The sequence below is a fragment of the Nycticebus coucang genome, chromosome 2 (assembly GCF_027406575.1).
Source record: "Nycticebus coucang isolate mNycCou1 chromosome 2, mNycCou1.pri, whole genome shotgun sequence".
In the NCBI taxonomy this organism is placed as follows: domain Eukaryota; kingdom Metazoa; phylum Chordata; class Mammalia; order Primates; family Lorisidae; genus Nycticebus; species Nycticebus coucang.
Genome location: NC_069781.1, coordinates 45,785,487 through 45,808,412, shown reverse-complemented (window position 1 = coordinate 45,808,412; position 22,926 = coordinate 45,785,487). Strand labels below are relative to the sequence as shown.

Genomic DNA, 22,926 nt, shown 5'->3' with positions numbered 1-22,926 from the left:
CGGCACTCTACCGAGGGCAATAAAGTGTGACTCTGTCTCTACAAAAAAAAAGAATCAACAAGAAAGAGAAGGAAAGAATGGAAATTTAAATAATAAAAAAAAAGTATGGGGGGAATGATATTGACAAGACTAGAGAGAAAAACACGTATGTATGTTTAGAAACTAAACGTAAAATATTTCTGATGCTAAGCTATAAGTGGAAAAAGAGAAAGGGAAGGAGACTGGGAAATTCCTAGCATTCTAGGGAAAGTAAAGAGGTGGTTGGGGGAGGTGTTAATTTGGGCCTGCTTCTCCCAAAGTATGATTCACGAAAATACTCATCACTTAAGATGGTCCTTAGAAAACAGTTCTTCAGTTAGGCAAGCTCAGGAAATACCTCTGAGGGTTCTGCAGGAATGAGACCTGCTTCATGTGGTTTAACCTGGGGTTCCTCAAGCATGTGTACCTCCATTTGGGGGAGCACACTTTGGGAGAACCATCTCAGGCAGGGTCCAGTGTCAACCAGCAGAGTGGTGCCACTGGTCTGAGCTGGCTTAGTGACCTTTTCCACTAACTTGGTATGGGGCAGGAGGAAATCTGTTTGAAGTCTAGGGAATATATAAATTGTGTCACAGGGATTTAAGCTGAAGACTACATTTCACCAGTCCAATATTTGTTTTGACTTCTATAATTGAACAGGGAAGTCTCACATTCACCTAAAATACAATGTATCTAAACACAGCCTCTTTCTCTCCAGTCTTCCTTGACCACAGCCATCTATATCAAAGAATGAGCATCAGGCCAGGTGTAGTGCCTTACATCTGTCATCCTAGCATTGTAAAAGGCCAAAGCAGGAAGATTGCTTGACCTCAGGAGTTTGAGACCAGCCTGATTAAGAGCAAGACCCTGTCTCCACCAAAAATAGAAAAATTAGCAAGGTGTTCTAGCAGACACCTGTAGTCCTAGCTATTCAGGAGGCTGAGTCAAGAGGATCTCTTGAGGCCTGGCACAGGGCCTCAGGCCTGTAATCCTAGCACTCTGGGAGGCTGAGGCAGGTGCACTGCTCTGAGCTCATGGGTTTGACACCAGCCTGAGCAAGAGCGAGACCCTGTCTCTACAAATAGCCAGTTGTTGTTGCGGGCACCTATAGTCCCAGCTACTTGGGAGGCTGAGGCAAGAGAATCACTTGAGCTCAAGAGTTGAAGGTAGCTTTGAGCTGTGATGCTATGGCCCTCTAGCCTGCGAAACAGAGTGAGACTCGTCACTAACTCTCTTTTACCCTCTTTGCCTGATTTGTATTTTAATCAGCTTATATGCCTTCCAGACCACAGCTGTCTGTCTTCTAATCGGGGATGCTGGCAGACGCCTTGCTGTTGGTGTCTACAGTGCGTCGCTCATCTGCTGGGATAGTAACTGCTAAGAGAGAAATGAGATGCAGTTGTATGGCTTGTTCTTAGTCATCCCTGCTGGCTCCTGGTGATTGTGGCTTCCTGTGCCAGGTGCACACAGCTATTGCTTCAACAACAGGCTCCTGAATCTTGCCATGATCACTAAGTGTTCACTGGCATCAGACAAGTGTTTCTTGATCACAGGGCTTGACTTAAACTAAAACTTGCTGGATTAAAGCGACCTCCACTTTGCATGACACCTGTTCCCTCTTACATTCTCCAATATTCCTCCAAAATGACCCACAACTACATGGCTATCTTGCTTGCAGGTGTTCAGAGGGCCCTAGGCTGTACCTCACTTGGCCAAGAGACTCAAAAATCCCCAAGAGAGCTTGCCCACACCTGTTCTCTCACCTTGAGCTTCGGTTTCCTTGTCACAGGGCTTGCTCTGCTCTTCCCCAGCTGAAAGGCTCAGCTCTAACACCTGGCCTCAGGGTCTCTAGTGCTTTCCTTCCCCAATGGTCATCTTGATCTCCAGTGACCTGCAAGGCTCCCTTCTTCCTTGAGGTCCCTATTCACTAGTCCCAGCTGAGATACCCATCTCTCTCCCCCTCAAAACCTTGTTTATATCCTGGTTCTTCCAGGCCATTGTTCTCTCTCCTTCCTCTGAGCTTCCAAAGACATTTGGCAGTCACCACCCAATCATATGCCTTTGGAGGATTAACAAACTGTTTCTTGGGAACAACCAAAGAAGGGGGCTGGAAGCTTCAGGACAGGTAGGACTAAGACCTTACATTTCTTTGGTATCTCCCTGCAGTAAGTGACATGGCACCATGCCACAGCAGTCCTCAGAAGTGCTTGATGGACAGATTGCTGTTTCCAGCTTCCTTTGCGGTCCATGAGAAGAGGCACACAGTCCCTTAGCTTTGATGGAAGCTATAAACTTTCAACAATTCTGCTACCTCAAACAGACCGAGTTTACCTTGAAATGGACATTGGGCCTTGTAGAAATGAGCATACTCTGTCCCTCCAAATGAATTTCAATGAAATTTGGTACATAGAGAAGTTGGACATGCCATTGCCCCTAGGTTACAGTGTAAAGATATGATTTAAGTATTTGGGATAAATTTGAAATACCAAAGTTATACTCTTGGAAAAAAAACAATGAGGCTCCTCAGATTGGAAGTAAATTTATTTCAATAAAAATGCCTCTTAGATAAATCTGATTCTCGGGTCATAGAGATGAAGGCTGACACATAGTTAGCATTAGTCTCCTAAGCAGGGCTAAAGCCCAACACATAGGGATCAGATATTTAGTAAGAAGCTTTTTGCTCAGAACTGGCCCAGTCCACCTGACTCTCAGATCTGGCCAGCGAACAGACTTCCCCAGACATTTTGCTAAGGGCTGGCTTGTGGCCTAAACTAAGGTGCCCCAGGAAGGCAATCTGACTAGATAAAAGTCTGACATCTAAATAGTGGCTTTCTTTTTTAAAGGTAAAAGGAAAATATATAGCTACACAAAGATGGTAAATAATCAGTGCTTTTTTCTCAATTTTGCTGGAAGGCTACTTCTAAAAAAACAAACAGACAACTACATCTCAGCAATTTCCCTTGGCTAACAGAATTGATAGCAATAAGCAAGCACAATGGCATTCAACTCGCCTGCACTGGTGCTGGGGCTGGCTCCTCGCTGCAAAATGCCAGGTGTCTGGGAAAACACTCCCCTTGTCCTGCATACAATGCACACACACACATACACACACACACACAAACCCTCCTTCACTCCTTCTTTCCAGACCTCACCTGATTGATGACATAGATGCCATAGTCCAACTGCTGGCGCTGTAGGATTGGGTGCAAGTAATATAGCCAATACTTGAGGTGCTCCTGCCGGTTGCGAAATGGAATAATGATGGCCACCTTGTGAGGAGAGACACATTCTTTAGGGGTGTAGCGGCCGCCCACTTTCACCTTCGGGTTCATCTTTGCCACAAGCTCCAGGTCCACAGGCATATTAAACTCGATCAGCATGGGGCCGACTAGAGAGGAGGAGGGAAGAAGTTAGAGACCATGGGACTCACTGCTCCACAGGCTGCATTAAATGGTCAGGAGGCAGAGGAGGTGAAATGCAGAGGAGACGTCGCCTCCTGAGAGGCAATGTGGCCAACGAAAAGGTGCTCACAGTACTGTGTCCAGCATGAGCATGACCAACCACCCTAGGACACCCTCAGTGCTGGGCTAATCCAGATGGCTGGTCCCCCTATGAGGCACTCCTCTGCCCAGGACCCCCCTTCTCAGACTTCCTGACAGACTGTTGTGTAGCGATGGTTATGGATGAGAAAGCACTTTCTCAGAAACCCTGAGGTTGAAACCTAGCTCTGCCACCTCCTAGCTAGGATAAATGACTGACATCATCTCTCTAATGGAGCCTACTTAAGGAATGGAGAGAGAGAGAAATAGAAAGACAAAGTGCGATTGTGTGCTGTGCACGTGCGCGCGTGCATGCACATACTGGGAAGGCCAGGGGGGAGGAAATCAGCTTCAAATGAGAAGGTAGCAGCGACTGGTTAAATCCTGCTCCTGGAAAGTCATGTGCACACCAAAGGAGTAAGCATGTCTCAGAAAGGCCTTGATACAGAGGTAAACTAAGGGAGGGATGGAGCAAAAATAAGGTCCCAGAGGAGACTGCGGGGAAATAAACATCCAGAAAGAACATCACAGAGGAATGCTCAGTAATAGTATGGGATAAAGTGAAGGAGGGATGCTGAAAAGAGAATAGTCAAGGATGATTCCAGAGTTTCTGGCCTAGACGATTATGGGTCCAGATGAGGGAAATAAGTTAGGAAGAGAGCTCTTGGCACAGAAGAAAAATTGTTGAGATGCAGATGGTAGATTTTGAGGTAGTGGCAGATCAGGAGTAGAGAAAAAGGGAAAGGTGAGGATCTACCCACGTGGTGTGTCCTGGCAACACAGAGAACTGGACAGAGCCAAGACCCAAACCCAGGCTCCCAGGATTCTCTGTGGACCACACTCCCTCAAAACAGGTTCCAGGAAGCATTAGACCCAGCAAGATACTCAATGGAAAAATATGTCCCCTGGTCAAAGAAGGGTAGGAACCCTGTGCGTTAAATCCTGCTCCTGGGAAGTCATGTGCACACCAAAGGCTCTGAGAAGTAAGAAACCCCCTTCACTTTATTTAACCCACCATTTCCCAAGCTTATTTGGCCACAGAACCATTTTGTCAGGGAACACACCCTGGAACTGTTACTTACCTGTGAAGCAAACCAGACACAAGAGCAAAGGAAGAAGCCTAGAGAAGAGAGGTGGGAACACTGACCACAATCTCACATCCGAGTTCCCCTGAAACATGCTGCTGAGAACCCCCCCCAGGCCCCATGAGCAGCCTGCCTGTCCTCAAGTGTCCCCTGACCCCAGGGAGCACTCACTCTTCTGAACTGAACAGCTGGAGAAAAGGAAGCTGTGAGCCTTGCTGCCTGCCCCACTGTACCCCTCACACCTTCCTGTCCTCTGTAGCTGGCCCAGTTCCAACAGCACAGGATCTTTCCCATGAATTCATTTTCTTCTGAGCCACAGCTCCAACCATATCACTTTCCTATTAAAAGTTTGCAGTGGCTGTAAAGCTGTGTGGCCTTGTACAAGGTATAGCCAAACTCCTTAGCTTGTAAACAAGGCCCTTCAGTCTCAGCTCTGTGTCCTTCCCCATTCTTAACCCTGCCTATACCCACCTGTTTCTCCTTGCCAGAAACATCCCTCCCTCTGTCCTCTAAACGGCAAACTTTGGCATTGAGGGACAAGGCCTGGATCGAGCTCTGTCCTTTTGCCCTCATTACTACAGAGCTGAGGGAGCAGACCTTCTCGGGGCAGGGAAGCAGATTAGTCCCTCACAAGACTGCCTACTGACCTGGCTTCCCTTCCCAGTGTGCCCTTAGGTGAACAGGCACTATGCTCCAGGACAAAGTCACTAGACCAGTTTTCCCCAGGCTAGCATCAGAATCACCTGAGGCAATTAGTACAAATATAGAATCTCCCTCCCCTGGAGCTACGGTCCCCAACTCCAGGGGCCACAGATCAAAACTGGTCTGTGGCCTGTTAGGAACTAGGCAGCACAGCTCTGCCTTCTGTCCCACCCACTATCTACCCCGCCAGTTCATGGAAAAATTGTCTTCCATGAAACCATGGAACCTATTGCCATAAAGGTTCTGGTCTGTGGCCTATTAGGAACTGAGCCACTCAGCAGGAGGTGAATGGTGGGTGAGGGAGTGTAGCTTCATCTCTATTTGTAACCTCTCCCCAGCTCCCTATCTCCCCATTGCTCGCATCACTGCCTGAGCTCTGCTTCCTGCCCCATCCCCACCTAACCCCAAAACCAAGGACAAGCTTTCAACTGGTCCCTGGTGCCAAAAAGTTTGGGAACTGATTCAGCAGATCTTGAGAAGGGCCTAGAATGATGGATAATAAACAGGGAGCCCTGATGAGTCTTACTGGGCACGCTGGGCAACAGGCAGCTGGATGGCCCACCTTCACAAGCCCTGGGGCTTTCAGGACAGGAGGGTCCTCAGGGATTCCCACTTATCCCCTTCCCCACAAGGTCTGCCAAGCCTGGGCTGCTCAGCTCCCAACCTGGGAGGCTCTGCTGCACACTGAACTTGTGAAAAACATGAAAGGAAGATCTGTCACTGTGCTCTTTTCACTTCACAGGGCCCCTGCAACAGCTGCAACTCCCACCCTACACCTCCTCACCTTTGGTTCTGAAGATGCTGCTAAACATAATCCCATTTTCAGGAACCCAAGAAGAATCTGGGCTGTCAACCCTACCAAATTGTTCACACCTTCTGAAACCAACCCAGGAGACAGGAATTCACATGTGGCCTACCTACCCTCCTCAGAGGAGGCACCAGCAGGCAGGAAGGTGTCTACGTGTTGCCCCATCATGGGTTTCAGAAAGGTGCTCCTGAGGTAAAGAGCTGCCTGGGCCCTGGCCCAGCTCCACCAGCAACATGGTGGATGATCTTTGAACAAGTTCCATCTACTCTCAGGGTACTGATTTCCCCACTTTGAATTGCAGAGATACCACTGGATAATCTCTAAGGTCTTAAGACACCCTGACGTGTCTAGAGACACTCGGTCACCCAAAAGAGCAGGGACCCAAAGCAAGATCTTCCGACAAATCCTTATTCTCATCTTCCCTGCCCCCCAGAGAGCATGAATGCCCAACCAGATAGAAAGAAATGAGTGTCCTGCACAATCACCAACCATCACACTCACCTTCGTCCCTCCGACCTCAATACCCAGGCTGTCCTCATGTCCATCCTTGTACCGTCTCTCCCCACTCTCCCTACACACGCTCCCTTCTCACTATCACTCAGGTCTTTGGTTTAAACATGTGACAGTTCTCAAAAGCCTCTGTCTCTCTCCCACACCTCTCTCCTGAACCTACAGCCAATAGGACACAGTAGCCATGTGGCACCTTAAACTCAGCCTGCCCCAGATGAGCTCTCATGCAGCCCCACCACGATTCACCACCTACAGCCAAACTCGCTTCTCCTCCAGGGTTCCCTCAGCACTGACACTGCGGCCCCCCCAGTACGAGAGTTGATTCCTGGGTGGTCCCTTCTATTCCCCCTCCTCTTTCCCCAGCCCCTCCCCCATCCTCTCTCTCATACATGCACACTCACACACACACACACACATACACACATACACAGGTGATACCAACAGCACTCTGACAATCCATGGTAGCCTATCAAGTACCAAACCAGAATCTTTATTCTGAAATGTTTATTTAATGCAAATACTCCCTGTGATATACATCAAGACCACTTCCAATTTGTATCAACCAATACTTTCTGGGCGCCTGCTGTGTGCCAAGTTGTATGGCAGCCCAAGGAAGGGTGGTTGGAGGGAGGGAGAGAGGATGAACAAGACAGTTCCTGCCTTCCAGGAGCTCCCTGCTGAGGCTGTGGCAGAACCTAAGTGAAAATTACACTGGTTCAAGGCTGGCCTATGCAGAGCTTTATCACTGAACAGCCTCTTCTCTCCCTCCTGCTCCCTGCTGTGCCCCTCTCACAGCCCCTACCACGCCTCCAACACATCAAGAACACTCTGACCCCGAGTCTTGCGCTCTTCGCCCAGTCTGACAATTATTTCCCCACCTTCTCTCTCTGAAGCCTCCACAGCTCTGAGAATCCTGCAGCTCCCACCTCTAAGACTGGATAGTGTCTTGGATAGCAGGCTCAGCCTCGAGGTGAATGCCTTCTTGGGTTGGGTGCCAGGCAGAAGGCCTCCCGAGTGCCTTGCACACCTCCTGCCATGCTGCAGGGCCCTGCTCCACTACACAACTGGCTCTGTCCCATTGAGAAAATCCAGAGAGCTCAGAATCCAGCAGGGCAATGACCAGCTCTGTTCAGACCTGCTACCAGGTCTCAGAGTCCCTGCCTGGGGCCACAGGGAAGGGCTACGGGAGCAGGCAGAGGGCTGAGGGCTTCATGACAGTCCTCAGGCTGAGCCAAGGCACCCGTGCTGTGCGGCGCATGGTGTGTGCTACCACAGGCCCTCGGCCCTGCTGGGCTGGCTTGTGTGTTTTCTTGGCTCTGGGAGCTGGGAAGCAGGGTTACGTAAGCAGATGAGCAAATGTAAGCTGTCCTCCGCTCCCCCAGCTCAAGCCCCGCCACGTGGGCCTCTCAGCTGGGAGTCCAGGTCATGGCCTTGCGTGTAAGTCGCTCAATAACTTCAATGTGTGAGCTCAACTCAGGCAAATTCCACTGCTCTCCTGCCTGGCACGGCAAACCCAAACACATACATGCTCCTTCATCAAAGGCCCTGCTAATCTAAGCCAATCCCGGCATGGACTCCTGCCTTGATTTCATTCTGGCTGAACCACTAGCTCAATCCTCTAGTCTCAGCAAAACAGGCTAACACGTCTAGTCACTGCTTTTCAACAGATTGGCCAGAGGGTCAAGGAACAATCCTTGGCCCGATTCTCAACTGTGACAATGCTTTACTAGCCCAGAGTGAAACGATACAAGAAAAGACCGTAGGCAATTCTTCTACCAAATTAAATGTAATCAATGGATAAGAAGCCCTTTCTTCCAAGATTAAGTGCTTCTTACAATTTAAATGTTATAATGTCCTTTCTCTTGTGAAATGAACATGGTAGATTTTGATATTGGAATGATTTTTTATATTTGATTTTTAAAAAATCCTTCCTTGGCAGCTATGGGTCAGGCTCTTGAAAATTTCCTGGTAAGAAATTCAAATGTTTGGGAAACACTTGGGAACATGCAGAACTAAGTAGTGCCTAGAACTTCGTGGTTCTAAAAGTTGGGGTGTCAGCATTTCTTCCTGAGCTGTGTCTCAGGCCTGACAGTTCCCTGCCCAGCCCCTCTTCCAGCCATCTCCCTGCTGCAGGGTTGCTCCATAGGCTCTAGTGGATGGGCCATTTTTTCTGCACCAATCTTTCAAAGGCCAGGTGTGCACTGTGTGAAAGTTGATCATATAAGAGTCAAGAATCTAGGGGGTGGGAGAAGCAGAAGCTTTCAGGATTCAAAACATCGCTCCAAGAATAATTTTCTGCAAGCCTGACTAGTGAAACTGTTGTTTTATGTATAGCTTCTGAGGTTATCTATAGCTTCTGAGATAACTTGCTGAAACTCTAGGTCTAATTTTGCCCACCTCCATTCTCACCAATGGCAGCTTGCCAGCTCCCCAAACCCTTACTAGTGCCAATGAACATTGATGAACTTTCTCAAAGAACAATATACAACATTTCTCTCTTATAATAAACTTCTAACCTTCTCTGTTCTTCAGAGATACCGAAGACCACTGAGTCTGCCAAATATGTCCTGAACTGTAATATTTTCTTCCCAAATAAAACATTAAATTTCAATACTCATCTCTGCATTTTTGACTTTGACACTATCACCAAATTACTCAGCTTGAGAAAAGATTTGCTTGCAGTCATTTGAAATCATGGTGCCCCTCATGGCCCCTTACATCAGAGAAGCACCATCTACTGTACATGCCTCATCTCTCAAATCTCCCCTTTTGTAATTTTGGAAGGAAGATAAGCTCTCTAAGTTTCCAAAGACTTCAATGTCATCTAATCTAATCCAACAGCTCCCTGGTCTCAGCTCAAGACATCACCTTCCCTAGGAAGCCAAAGCCTTTCCAGACCACTCAAGGTTGGTTCTTATTCTTCATACACATCCCCTAAGCAGTCACAGCCCCACATCCATACAAATATGTGCCCAGTTAGTACATACCAGGCATGCAGAGGGAGGGCTGGGTTAAGAAAAAGTCTTTGCCCTCAGGGAGAAAGGGAGACCAGCAAAGCAAACGATAGGGTACGTGACAGTAATGAGAATAAGCAAAATGGGCACAAAGGAAGAAGAATCAACTCCAGGGCCAGAGAAGAGAGTCAAGGGAAGTTTTACAAAGAAGCAGCTGTTTTGACTGGGCCCATCAATCCTCTTTGGTAGGATTCATCACACAGAGTTGTGTCTACTTGTCAGCCAGCTCCCTTGGCTGCCAGACACGTGGGAGCATACTGTCAAATCTTAGCCGAGTGGGTGGCACACAGCTATCCTCCCTGTTTCTCTGCCACTGATATATGACACAAACAGGGTTTGGAGAAACCTACAAGAAAACCTTATGGAAGTGCATGAGCTGAAGAGCCACCAGGAGGGACTCTAAATTCCCATGTTAACCATTTCTCACTGACTATTAAACTCTAACTCGCGAAGGCTTCAAGTACAGAAAATAATCTGTTTTTTTTTTTGGGGGGGGGGTTGTTTGTTATTTTGAGATAGGGTTGGCCCTGGGTTGAGTGCTGTGAAGTTGCAGCTCACAGCAACCTCAAACTCTGGGCCCAAGCGATCCTCTTGCCTCAGCCTCCCGTGTAGCTGGGACTGCAGGCCCCTGACACAATGCCCAGCTGGTTTTTCTATTTTTAGTAAAGATGATATCTTGCTCTTGCTCAGGCTGGTCAATACCCACCTCGGCCTCCCAGAGTGCTAGGACTACAGGCGTGAGCCACTGCACCTGGTCAAAAATAATCTATTTTTTTAATTCAGATGATCATGGTATTTTTCTTTATACCATTGGATATAATCTTTACATTGAACAATAAGTATTTTAAAATATAACCCAAGGATGGTAAAGGGTATCCCCTCAGTCCTATTCCCAATAACTATCTTCCACTTGGGGACACAGAAAAACAAAGTATTTGCTCAAAAAAGAAAAAAAAAGCCTACAGAGCAGAGCCCAGGTGGCCAAGTGGGAAGCTGGAACAACCTAGCTCAGAGGGGACAGTTGCTCCTCTACCCACCTCTGTACTCAGGAGCAGTCTTGCCCCTGCCCCTGCCATGCACTTGAACTGCCACACTTTATAGGTCTTCCAAAATATGACCTAGAAGTGACCTCAGCCAACAGTGAACCACCATACCATCCTCAGCAGAACTGCCATTTCTCGTGGCTTGCTCTCCCTCTTGTTAAAGTTCCACCCCAACCTTCAAAGGCCAAGCACTCACTTCAAAATACTGCTGAGGTTTCCAAAATTGGAATGGCTCTCAAACTGTGGAGTACACAAAGAATTATCCAGGGAAGTAAGTGAATTTGCAGATTCCTGGGTCCTGCTCACTGGATTCTTATTTGATAAGCCTGGGGCAGGGGTCAAGGAATCTGCATTTTAACAAGCACTCTAGGTAACTGTAATTTTCATGCAAGTCCCTGGACTGTATTTTGAGAAACACTGGTTTACTCATTAACCACCACCTCCCTCCCACCCCAGGAAGGTATTTAAGTGTGAGTGAGGTCAAGAAAATAATTTATAGCTGACATGGTGGCTCATGCCTATAATTCTAGCACTCTGGGAGGTCAAGGCAGGTGGACAGCCTGAGCTCAGAGTTTGAGACCAGCCTGAGCCAGAGTGAGACCCCATCTCTAAAAATAGCTGGGCACTGTGGCAGGTACCTGTGGTCCCAGCTACTAGGGAGACTGAGGCCAGAGGATCACTTGAGCCCAAGAGTTTGAGGTTGCTGTCAGCTATGACACCATGGCATTCTACCCAGGGTGACAAAGTGAGACACTGTCTCAAAAAAAAAAAAGAAAGAAAGAAAGAAAATAATTTATACTCTGAAACTACGTATTCTCTTCTGGCTTATACAAAGGGTCAGACATAATAACTATGTTGGGACCCATGCTCTAAACATTTACGTTTTATTTTTATTTATTTATTCATTTATTTAAAGAGACAAGAGTCTTGTTCTGTCACACAGGCTGAAGTGCATGGTGCAATCACAGCTCACTATAACCTCAAATTTCTAGGTTCAAGCAATGCTCCCACTTCACCCTTTTCAATCGCTGGGACTAGGTGCCCACCACCACGCAAGGCTACTTTTTAATTTTTTTGTGAAGACAAGGTCACACTAGGTTGCCCATGGTGGTGGGATTGTAGGCGTAAGCCCCCATGCCCAGGCAATAGGCCAGCCAAGTATCTACATTTCAACTCTTCCTCAGTCTGAACTTTCTAAATTACATTTCCTCTTTTTCTGATTTTAATTTTATTTATATTACTTCTTTTTATAGTGTGTGTTTTTATAAGCTACTTCAAAAACTTTTGTAAAAGAGGTAAGGTAACAGTCTTTCAAAATTTAGACCAAATGTCATCCTCCTTCAAAGCCTTCCCCAAACCCCTCCTGGGGCCAGTCTCCACTCAATATACCTGCAATACCCTTTATAGCACAAGAGCACTGCAGGGAAGAGGCACCAGTCCACCTGCCAGCTTCCTCCATCAAGTGTCCTGAGGGCAGGGGTTGTGTTCTGTTCCTTTCTGTTCCTGGGACAGTTCCTGGCAAAGCAGGATTAGCAAACAGGTGTTGACCCACATAGCACTTGTTCAACTGTGAGTTAAGAAGCTGAGCTCACAGAGTCAGGGGCCATCTTACGGTTGAACTTTCAGAATCTAAGATTTTTGTCCTAATTGTGCATCCCCAACCAAGGTAGGGCATAAACACTTTCATTTTGGGGTTCTAATGAGCTTCATTTCTGGGCATAGTATCTGATTCACATGCTACAGCCCATCCCCCACCCTTAATTTCCACCACCACCCCGCCATGTACCCTCAATTTTAAAATAAGTTTCCTGGTGATGCCTGTGGCTCAAGGAGTAGGGTGCCTGTCCCATATGCCGGAGGTGGTGGGTTCAAACCTAGCCCTGGCCAAAAACCAGAAAAAAAAAATAAAATAAAGTAAGTTTCCTCCCGGCTCTAGCCCTATAGTGAGACTTTATGGGCGACCCAACCTCCTAGTAAAAATGTTACATATCCACACCAAAGTCTCACATTGCCACACCAAATTGGCTCTTCACCGAGCACACTCATTTCTTAAAGAGAATTACCCCAAAGCTCAAAGTCTAACACGGGTTACAAAATCACCAGAAGAAAAGCCTTCGGTGGTCATTCTAGTCCAGAATGTTGTCACCAAAGGTACTAACGCCATAGCTAAAGCCCATTACCACAAGGGTCAGGACCTAAAGCAGACCCTAAACAGTCCTGTTTTGAGAACCACATTTTAGCCCCGAGGACACAGGAAGGAAACTGAAGGCCAGAGAGAGTGACAGACTTCCTCAAGAATACTTTTGGACTGGCCAAAAAGTGTCCTCATCTTCCCTTTGATAATCTTTCACGGTGCTAATGCTCACAGATGCATCGACCTAGTGGAGAGCAAGTCATGACACACGTGCCTCTACTGTTCCTACACTAGACCACTGGGGACTGTCTCCAAATCCCTCTACATATAATAGGGTTCCAGGCAGCCACGAACTGACTGAAGTGGCACAGAAATGAATCTTCCCTGACATCAGTAATCTAAACCCTCTCATTTCTACAACCATGACCAACATAGAAATGGCTCTCAGTTCTGCCAAGCAGCAGAATCATGAAGAATGCACAGAAAACCCTCTGGGCATGACAGTTCACTTCTGTACCTCTGCAAGAGGTGCAAGGTCCTGGGATCAAGCAATAGTGCTTAGGGGGTCACAAAAAGGTTCTAAAAGCCAGTAAAAAGGCTCCCAAGTATTTGGCCTCTTGGGGAAAAAGTCCCCAGAGGAATTTCTGCTTTCTTTGGTCCTGGCCCAAAGGCAGATTCTTCCTTCTCACTTTCTTTGCTGGAATTTGCGGAAACAGTGGAAATTGTGCCTGCCCACAGTTATCACTACCAAGAAGAGGCTCAGGAGCCAGCTTGCCTGGAAACCCTATGTCAGCCCCAGAAAGATCCCAACACATCTCTCTCCTCTTAGAACTAAGGGACAATTTGAGCTTCTCAGAAAGGATTAGAATAGTTAATAGGCTAATAGGCATCTGGTGCTTTATATTAAGACCTTTACCCCGAGGCTGGGGAAATCTCCTCTGGGTCCAGAAATCTCTTCTGGGTCCTCCTGTCTCAGCCTGTTGCCAGTTACCAGCAAGTAGCCCAGGGCCTGCCACTCAAGAACTCCAGAGTCACTTTCACCTCCATCCCCGCGTGGGTCCCAGCCCTCACTGCCAGTCAGGATACTGGGGAGGATGCTTTGCTCTGAACCTCCTTATGGCACTTGTTAGAAGAGATGTAGACATTTGGCACAGTCTACAAGAACCAATGTGAATTCCAAGGGGAGCAACATAGTAAGAAGTCAAAGACCAGGGTTCAAATGGCTGTTCTACCTCTGAAAAGTCATAGGCAAGTTTCCTAACCTTATGGGTAACAGTGTAACAGAGAAAAAGGCTCATTAAAGAGCAAAAATGTTTTGCAAACGTTTTGCAAACTGTCTCTTAAAAACCCCTTCACCCTTTTTTTGGGAACTAAAACCTGTAGCTCTGCCCAAGGCCAGTAATCAGAGGGGAATGTTCTTTGTCTTTTGTATCTCAGGAGATAATGAATTGTCCAAGCAGATTATTGGAGGCAGGAGATGGGGTCATTAGCCACAGACTGAAGCTAAATGCACCCTTTAATTTTTCTTTTTTTTGCAGTTTTTTGGGGGGACTGGGTTTGAACCTGCCACCTCTGGCATATGGAGCCGGTGCCTTACTCCTTTGAGCCACAGGCGCCGCCCCTAAGTGCTCCCTTTAAAAGCTCTGTATTTCTGCTTAGAGTAAGCCCATTGGTACTTTAAGCAGAGAGTCTGCCCTCTTCCTCATTTGCCAGTAAATTAATAAACTTCTCTTTCCTTTTTCTCATACCACTTGCCTCATTCTTTGTTGGGCTGTGGGAACAAGTACTTAACTTTTCAGTAATAACAGCACAGTTACCCAGTAACTGTAATAACAGCTAATACCCAGAAAGCTCACACCGTATATTTGCTGAATAAACATGTTAATAATACTAACATGCAGGGCTCACACTCTAAGAGGCTAACAAATCGTTCTTATCAGAGAGAATTCAATAGATGCTAAAGTTCACAAAGATAAGACTGTACCAAGGAGAAACAGCTGAACTTTGCTTTATCAGCATACCTAAAACGTGGAGGAACAGAAGATACGAACATAGTTACAGGAAAAGAAGAATGCTGGGAAGCTGTACCCTGAACCCCATAAATGCATCAATATACAAAGTTATGATTTAATAAAAAATAATTAAAAAAATAAAAACTATGTCAAAGAAATAAAAAAAAAAGAAAGAAAAGAAGAGTGCCGGTGAGAGATTAGACAAAACAAAGGAGAAAAAGAGTCTTATGTTCAAACAAAATACAGTGTGGACAAAGTGAACACATAAGCAACAGATTCAGATAATATCTGCGATGCCCAAAACCAGCAAGAGATTAATATCTAGTATATACACATATAAGAAATTCCTGCACATCATCAAGAAAAATACAAGAACTCCAGTGAAAAAACAGGCAAAGGATTATTATGAAGCAATTTACCAAAGAAGAATCCCAAAGGCCATTTACCAAAGAAGAATCCCAAAGGCCATCAATCATATGAAGAGATACTCAAGTTCATTAGTAATCAGAGAAGAGCAAGTTAAAACAAAAAGAATTATTGCAGTACACCTGTTAGTTTCACAAAAAGTAGGAAGCTGTTAAACATACTCACATGTCTCCATAAAGGACATATATAAGAATGTTCCTCCCAGAGATATTTGTGAAGGTAGTGTTTGGGGCAATCTGGGAGTTCTTTATTATGGAAGAGAGAGAGAGAGAAACTAGGACACCCTATGAGGTATTATTCGGTAGTTAGAATCAACACACCAGATGTACTCATAGGAACATAGATGGACCTTAAAAACAAAGCTGATTACCTGCTGCCCAATTCTTGGTTCCTAAATGCCATTGTTCACTAAAGGAACTACAGCTCAATGGAGAAGGGGCTGACTCTAGGGCTGAGTTGGGGAAAGAACAAGAGAACCCTGGAACATTTTGCTGTGCCTAAAAGAAAGAACATATTCAAAGAATAATAGGATAGCTGGACACTATGGTTCAGGCCCATAATCCCTTTGACTCAGGAGGCTCAGGTGGGAGGATCACTTGAGGCCAGGAGTTCAAGACTACCCAGGGCAATGCAGCAAGACCCCATCTATAAAATTAAAATTAATCAGTTGTGCATGGTGGCATGTGTCTATAGTCCTAGCTACTCGGAAGGCTAAGGAGGGAAGATTGCTTGAGCCCAGGAGTTTGAGCTTGCAGTTCAAGGCTGCAGTGAGCTATGATTGTGTCACTGCACTCCAGCCTGGGTGATAGAGTAAGACCCTATCTTAAAAATATATATGTAAATAAAATATTTTTTAAAATGAATAAACTGAACTCAATTATGAGGAAACATCACATACCTACCTTGAGAGATCTGCAAAATAATTGGCCTAAACTCTTCAACAATGTCACTATCATTAAATAAAAAGGATACCTCAGGCAGCGCCTGTGGCTCAGTCGGTAAGGCACTGGCCCCATATACCGAGGGTGGCGGGTTCAAACCCTGCCCCGGCCAAACTGCAACCAAAAAATAGCCAGGCGTTGTGGCGGGTGCCTGTAGTCCCAGCTACTCGGGAGGCTGAGGCAAGAGAATCGCTTAAGCCCAGGAGTTGGAGGTTGCTGTGAGCTGTGTGAGGCCATAAAGTGAGACTCTGTCTCTACAAAAAAAAAAAAAAAAAAAAGGATACCTCAGGGAATTACTCCAAATTGAGAGACATGACAACTGAATATAACATACAGTTTTCAATTTTCTTTTACTATAAAGAACATTGTTGAGGTAATTGACAAAATCTTCATAAAGCCTATAGATGACATAATAGAATGTTTCAATGCTGAGTTCCTGGTTTATAATTATACTATGCTTATATTTTTAAAAATTTTGTTTTAAGGAAATATACACTGAATATTCAGGGTAAAAGGATATGGTTCAGCATATATAGATAGGAAAGAGAAAGAGAGAGAGTGAGCACATGTGCAAGAAAAAGCAAATATAGTAAAATGTTAGGCCAGGTGTGATGGCACATGCGCGTAATCCTAGAGGCCGAGGCAGATAGATTGCTTGAGCTCAGGAGTTGGACACCAGTCTGAGCAAGAGTGAGACCCTGTCTCCAAAAATAGCCGAGGTTGTGGTACACACCTGTAGCCCCAGCTACTCAAGAGGCTGAGGCAAGATTACTTGAGCCCAAGAGTTTGAGATTGCTGTGAGCTATGATGCCACAGCACTCTACTGAGGGTGAAAAAGTAAGACTCTGTCTCAAAAAAACAAAACAAAAACAAAGTACTATGTTAACATTTAGGGACTCTAGAGGTTATCCAGAAATTCTTTTATTAATCTAACTTTTCTACAAGGATGAAGTTATGTCAAACTTTTTAAAATTGAAAAAAAAAAAACAGAACCAGATGAAAAATTACAATCAAAAATGAGCCATAAATTACCATTTTCCCATACGTATGTTTACAAAAAGTACATATACTGTCAAGTACATATACTTCATTTATGTGATCCCCCAAAAGACAAAACAATAGTAATGGAGACAGATCAGTGGTTGCCTGGGGTTAAGGGTGGGAAGATAATGTGACTATAAGGGGGATTTGGGGAATGACAGACAGTTCTGTATCCTGATTGTGGTGGTGGTTACACACACAAACATACACACTGGTTAAAATTCATAGAACTATATACAAAGAAAGCCAATTTTATTGTCTGTTAATCTAAAAAATATTTTTAAGGCTGGGTGCAGTGGCTCATGCCTGTAATCCCAGCACTCTGGGAGGCCGAGACAAGTGGACCACTTGAGTTCACAAGTTCAAGACCAGCCTGAGCGATAGTGAGACCCTGTCTCTACAAATAACTGGGCATTGTGTCAGGTGCCTATATTCCTAGCTACTTGGGAGACTGAGGCAAGAGGATCGCTTGAGATCAAGAGTTGGAGGTTGCTGTGAGCTATAAGCCACGACACTCTACCAGGGGCAAGAAAGTGAGACTCTTGTCTCAAAAAAGAATAAAAATAAAATAAATAAATAAAATAAAATAATTTTTTTTTTAAATTAAGAATACATGTATATAAAGCAGTGTCTTCCGCGTAGGCAAAAGCAAAAACAGATACATGCTATTAATACTTTAGAATGGCTGCCTGTAGTATGGTTGGGAAATGGAAGTGTGAATGAGGATAAAATAAAATAAGGCAAGAGACTCCATGAGTACACCCATGATCAATCATAATGAGCCATGAAATGAAGTTTGATGGCTGATGAGAAGGAAGAAGGGAAGAACATAAATAAGGGAGAGATGGAGGATGGAGCTGGATGTGTCCTTCCAGGGCTGTATGGGGGAGGAGGGAGCCCTGAGCCCTAGACCAGACCAAGACCCTAAAGCAGGTCTGGAATATTGTGGTGATGGATTCATCAGCCATGACAGCTGATATCATTTGAGATTAGAGTTAACTCACTTCCCTGCTCTGACTTCTGACTTATCAGCTGCCTGATCATCCTGTGGCTTCCTTCATAGTGCAGCCTGCAACCAGAGAAGTCTAAGGTACTAGACAACAGTTCTAATCTTCCCAGTAAAGCAGCAATTTAGCATTCCAACAGGTGATTCAGTTACCTGGGAAGTTTATTACTGAGTCAGCTTGCCTCTATAATCAGTTTTGGAGCCCTGCCGGACTTCCTGCAGATGTAATGCTAATTATAAGTATATCCTTCTCTCTCCATCCAGAACCACGCCTTAGACTATAAAGAGTCAACTGCCCCCGTGGGCCATCTGTCAATCAGTCAGCCATGAGCTGACAATGCCCCTCTGGTATCAGGACCACTCTAAATGCAGCCAGTTCCAATTTCCTTCTTTAAGGACTAGCGATGATTATGTCTTCCTCTCAGATGTAAGTGAGATAATACATATACATACTTATTGCAGTGCTTAATGCTAATAGATATTCAATAAATGTTTCCTTGCTTTCTCCCCTTATTATAGCTCTGTCAGCACACGTGGTTAAACTTTGACATTTCTACTCTCATCTACTAGCATTAGTGATAGATTTAGAGGAAGAATTTGAGACTTCAAAGGGCCCTTAGGGTATGATCTAAGACTTTCTGAAACACATGTGGGTTGAACAGCAATTCTGTTCATTTTTTACTCTCAGGGATAAGTACTAAATGTCCTTTTTTTTTCCTTTTTTTTTTTGAGACAGTCTCACTTTGTCACCCTCAGTAGAGTGCCATGGCATCATAGCTCACAGCAACCTCAAACTCTTGGGCTCAAGAGATTCTCTTGCCTCAGTCTCCCAAGTAGCTGGGACTACAGATGCCCACCACAATGCTCAGTTATTTTTAGAGACATGGTCTCGCTCTGGCTCAGGCTGGTCTTGAACCCATGAGCTCAAGCAATCCACCTGCCTTGGCCTCCCAAAGTGCTAGGATTACAGGCATGAGCTACTGTGCCCAGCCATAAGTACTAAATGTCTTAAAGAACCAGGCCAGCTGTGGTAGCTCATATCCATAATCTCAGCATTTTGGGAGGCTGAGATGGGAGGATCACCTTAGGCCAGGAGTATGAGATAAGCCTGGCCAAGATCCTGCCTCTACAAAAAAATAAAATTAACTGGGTATGGTGGTGCATGCCTATAGTCACAGCTACTTGGGAGGGAAAGGCAGAAGAATCACTTGAACCCAGAAATTCAAGGTTACAGGAAGCTATGATCATGCCACTGCACCCTAGCCTGTGTGACAGAGTAAAACTCTATCTCTAAAAAAAAAAAATGTATGTGTGTGTGCGTGCATGCCTCTGTGTGTGTGTGTAAGAATCAAATTAGAAAATACAGGAGAAAAATGTCATCATCTTAGCATATAAAGATCTGCCTAAGTGTGAAAACAACCTGAATTCATTAAAGGAAAGACAGATTTAAATGTATAAAAATTTGAAACTTCTGTATGGCCTAAGATAAAGTTAAAAGACAGGTGTCTGATGGAGAAGCCATAATTATAAGTGGTATTTCATAAAGGAGTGGTATCCATAGTATAAAACGTTTCTACAAACATATAAAAAACAAATAGAAAAATGAGTAAAAAATATGAACAAATAATTCACATAAGAAATAGAAATAGCCAGCCAGGAATAGTGGCTTATACCTATAAACACAGCACTTAAGGAAGCAAAGGCTATAGGATCACTTGAGACCAGGAATTTGAGACCAGCCTGGGCAACATAGTGAGCCCCATTTCTACACAAAAAAGAAAGAAAAAGAAAAGAAAAAAAGGAAGGAAGGAGCAGTGGTGGGCACCTGTAGTCTAACTACTCTGAAAGATTACTTGAGCCCAGGATCTGAAGGCTGCAATGCACTGTGATTGCACCTGTATTCAGTCACTGCATTCCAGTTTAGGCAACACAGTGAGACAGAGAAAAAGAAGAAACAAAGTGAAAAGGAAGGAAGGAAGGAAAGCAAGGAAGGGAGATGGAGGGAGAACACAAAAAAAGAAGAAAAGAGAAGAAAAAAGAAAAGATAAAAGAAAAGAAAAAGGAAGGAAGGGAGGGAAAGGAAAGAAAAAAGAAATATAAATGGCCAACAAACACATGTAAATTTGCTTAATGTAGTAATCAGAGAAACCACATTTGACAAATGTATAACAAATGTATAAAGATTAGTAACAAGTGTTATATAAGTGTGAGAAATAAGTACTCTCATAAACTGTTAATGAGCATAAATTGGAGGGCAGTTTGGATCAGCATCTATCCAAATATTAAAAGTGCATAATCTTTAAATAGCGTAATCAATAGCTTAATCTTCTACATTAAGATACCAGAAAAAGAGCAAGATAAAACTAAGGCAAACAGAATGAAGGAAATAATAAAGATTAGAGCAGAAATTAAGGAAATCAAAAACAAACAAACAAACAAAAATACAGAAAAATCAATAAACCAAAAGTTGGTTCTTTGAAAAGATCAGTAAAAATGTCAAACTTTTGGCTAGGGCCAAGAAAGGTGGCTGACGCCTGTAATCCTAGCACTCTGGGAGGCCGAGGAGGGTGAAGTGCCTGAGCTCACGAGTTCCAGACCAGCCTGAGCAAGAGCCAGCAAGAGCAAGACCCCATCTCTAAAAATAGCTGGGTGTCATGGCCTGTAGTCCCAACTACTCAGGAGGCTGAGGCAAGAGAATCACTTGAGCCCAAGAGTTTGAGTTTGCTGTGAGCTCTGACACCAGAGCAGTCTACTGAGGGTGACAAAATGAGACTCTGTCTCAAAAAAATATAAAAAAAAAAAAAAAAAAACAAAACAAAAAAGAAAACTCCTAACCTTGACCAATCCTCCTACCTCAGCCTCTCAGAGTGCTAAGATTACAGGCATAAGCCAGTATCATTTTTTTTTTTTATTGTTGGGGATTCATTGAGGGTACAATAAGCCAGGTTACACTGATTGCATTTGTTAGGTAAAGTCCTTCTCAATATCATTTTTTTTTAATTGGGCAATTTGTTTAATATCCTAAAATATTTACGAGCAGTATCAAACAGTAGACACTAGACAAAAAGAAAACTAAGGAGATAAATAAAAAAAGAATGTAATTATATAAAGAAGCATAAAATAAAGAATGTTGGATTATATTAAAGAACTAGAGAAGCGGTTCTCAACCTGTGCATGGAGCCCCTTTTGTAACAATGAAAATACATTGTGGCATTAGGAAGGTTGAGAACCACTGAACTAGAGGATGAAAGATACTCTGTATACAAAAAAAAAAACCAAAAACAATAAGATTGAGCTCAGAAATCAGACCTCCATCTCTAGGCACAAACAGGTTGCCCTTTCCAGGCCACACCCTCTGGGCTCTAACAAGGTCATGAACAAAGCAGCCTGGAAGTCTTCGGGTGGTTCCACCTTGAGTAGGGAGCATGCACCCTAATTCCTTCCCTGAGGCAAAAACTGCAAAGACCTAATACTATATACACCCCTAGACAAAGGACCCTAAAACTTCTGACTTGGGTCTTTCCCTTTGCCAAAAGCTCTGGTGCTTTTTACTCCTTCTGTATTCCTTTCTGTCTAATAAATCCTATCTTACACTGAAAAACAAAACAAAAATGGTAAGATTAATGTGATGTTTAAATACAATAATTGAACTAAATGATACATGTTAATATAAATAATAAAAAATGGGCGGCACCTATAGCTCAGTGAACTGGGCGCGGGCCCCATTTACCCAGGGTGGCGGGTTCAAACCCCGCCCCAGCCAAACTGCAATAACAAAAAAAAAAAAAAAAAAAATAGCCAAGTGTTGTGGCGGGTGCCTGTAGTCCCAGCTACTCGGGAGACTGAGGCAAGAGAATTGCCTAAGCCCAGGAATTGGAGGTTGCTGTGAGCTGTGATGCCATAGCACTCTACCAAGGGCAACAAAGTGAGGCTCTGTCTCTAAAAAAAATAAAAATAAATAAATAGTAAAAAATATGGAACACTTCACAGATATGTGTGTCACCCTTACACAGGGGCCATGCTAATCTTCTCGGTCTCATCCCAATTTTAGTGTATGTGCTGCTGAAGCAAGCACACAACATCATTCTCAAGAGGTGATGTTTTCCCCCTAAGGAGGAAGACAAGGATGTCTTCTCTTACAGCATCTATCATTGCACTGGTGGTTCTAATAAGAGCAATTAGATGAGACAAAGCTCTACTGTGAAACTTCATGAAAATAATGCACAGTAATTTTTTCCCTAGCTAAATAAGCATTATTTGTTGTAGGGGTGCTAAATGTGGTTACTGTTGGAGCCTAGAACCCTGCATTTTCAGTGGCTCCCACTGATGGGGTTCACACTGACTGACCTATCTACTTAACTCATCCCCTGACTTCTTATTTCCTTTTTAGAGACTGGACTTGCTGAGAGTGTCTAAAGTTTCAGTGAGTGTAGATTTCTCCAGTATGACTCAATCTTGGCTCCCAAGGCCCAGTGACAGCCACTCCAGCTCCACATGGCTCACTCCAGTGGAGGCAGCACTTAACTATCCTACAACAAAGCCATTTAGCCGTATTGAGCACATCAGAACTCCTGGGCAGGAAGAGACCAGACAGTGTCCAAGCTGATCCTTCATCTCATTTCACAGATGAGTAAACTGAGGCCCAGA

General features: G+C 44.5%; 1 protein-coding gene and 1 non-coding gene across 3 annotated transcripts in view; both read right to left on the bottom strand.

Moving 5' to 3' along the window:
- The window catches only part of B4GALT1 (beta-1,4-galactosyltransferase 1), a 51,837-nt gene that overhangs the window by 16,050 nt on the left and 12,861 nt on the right, over positions 1-22,926 (bottom strand). For both annotated transcript variants that reach the window (XM_053570742.1, XM_053570739.1), the window contains exon 2: positions 3,171-3,406. In XM_053570742.1, the coding sequence (XP_053426717.1) occupies positions 3,171-3,406 (236 nt within the window). The remainder of the gene's footprint in view (positions 1-3,170; positions 3,407-22,926) is intronic.
- On the bottom strand, positions 22,248-22,354 carry LOC128580040 (U6 spliceosomal RNA). Its single transcript, XR_008378401.1, has one exon. It is a non-coding gene; the product is annotated as a U6 spliceosomal RNA (small nuclear RNA).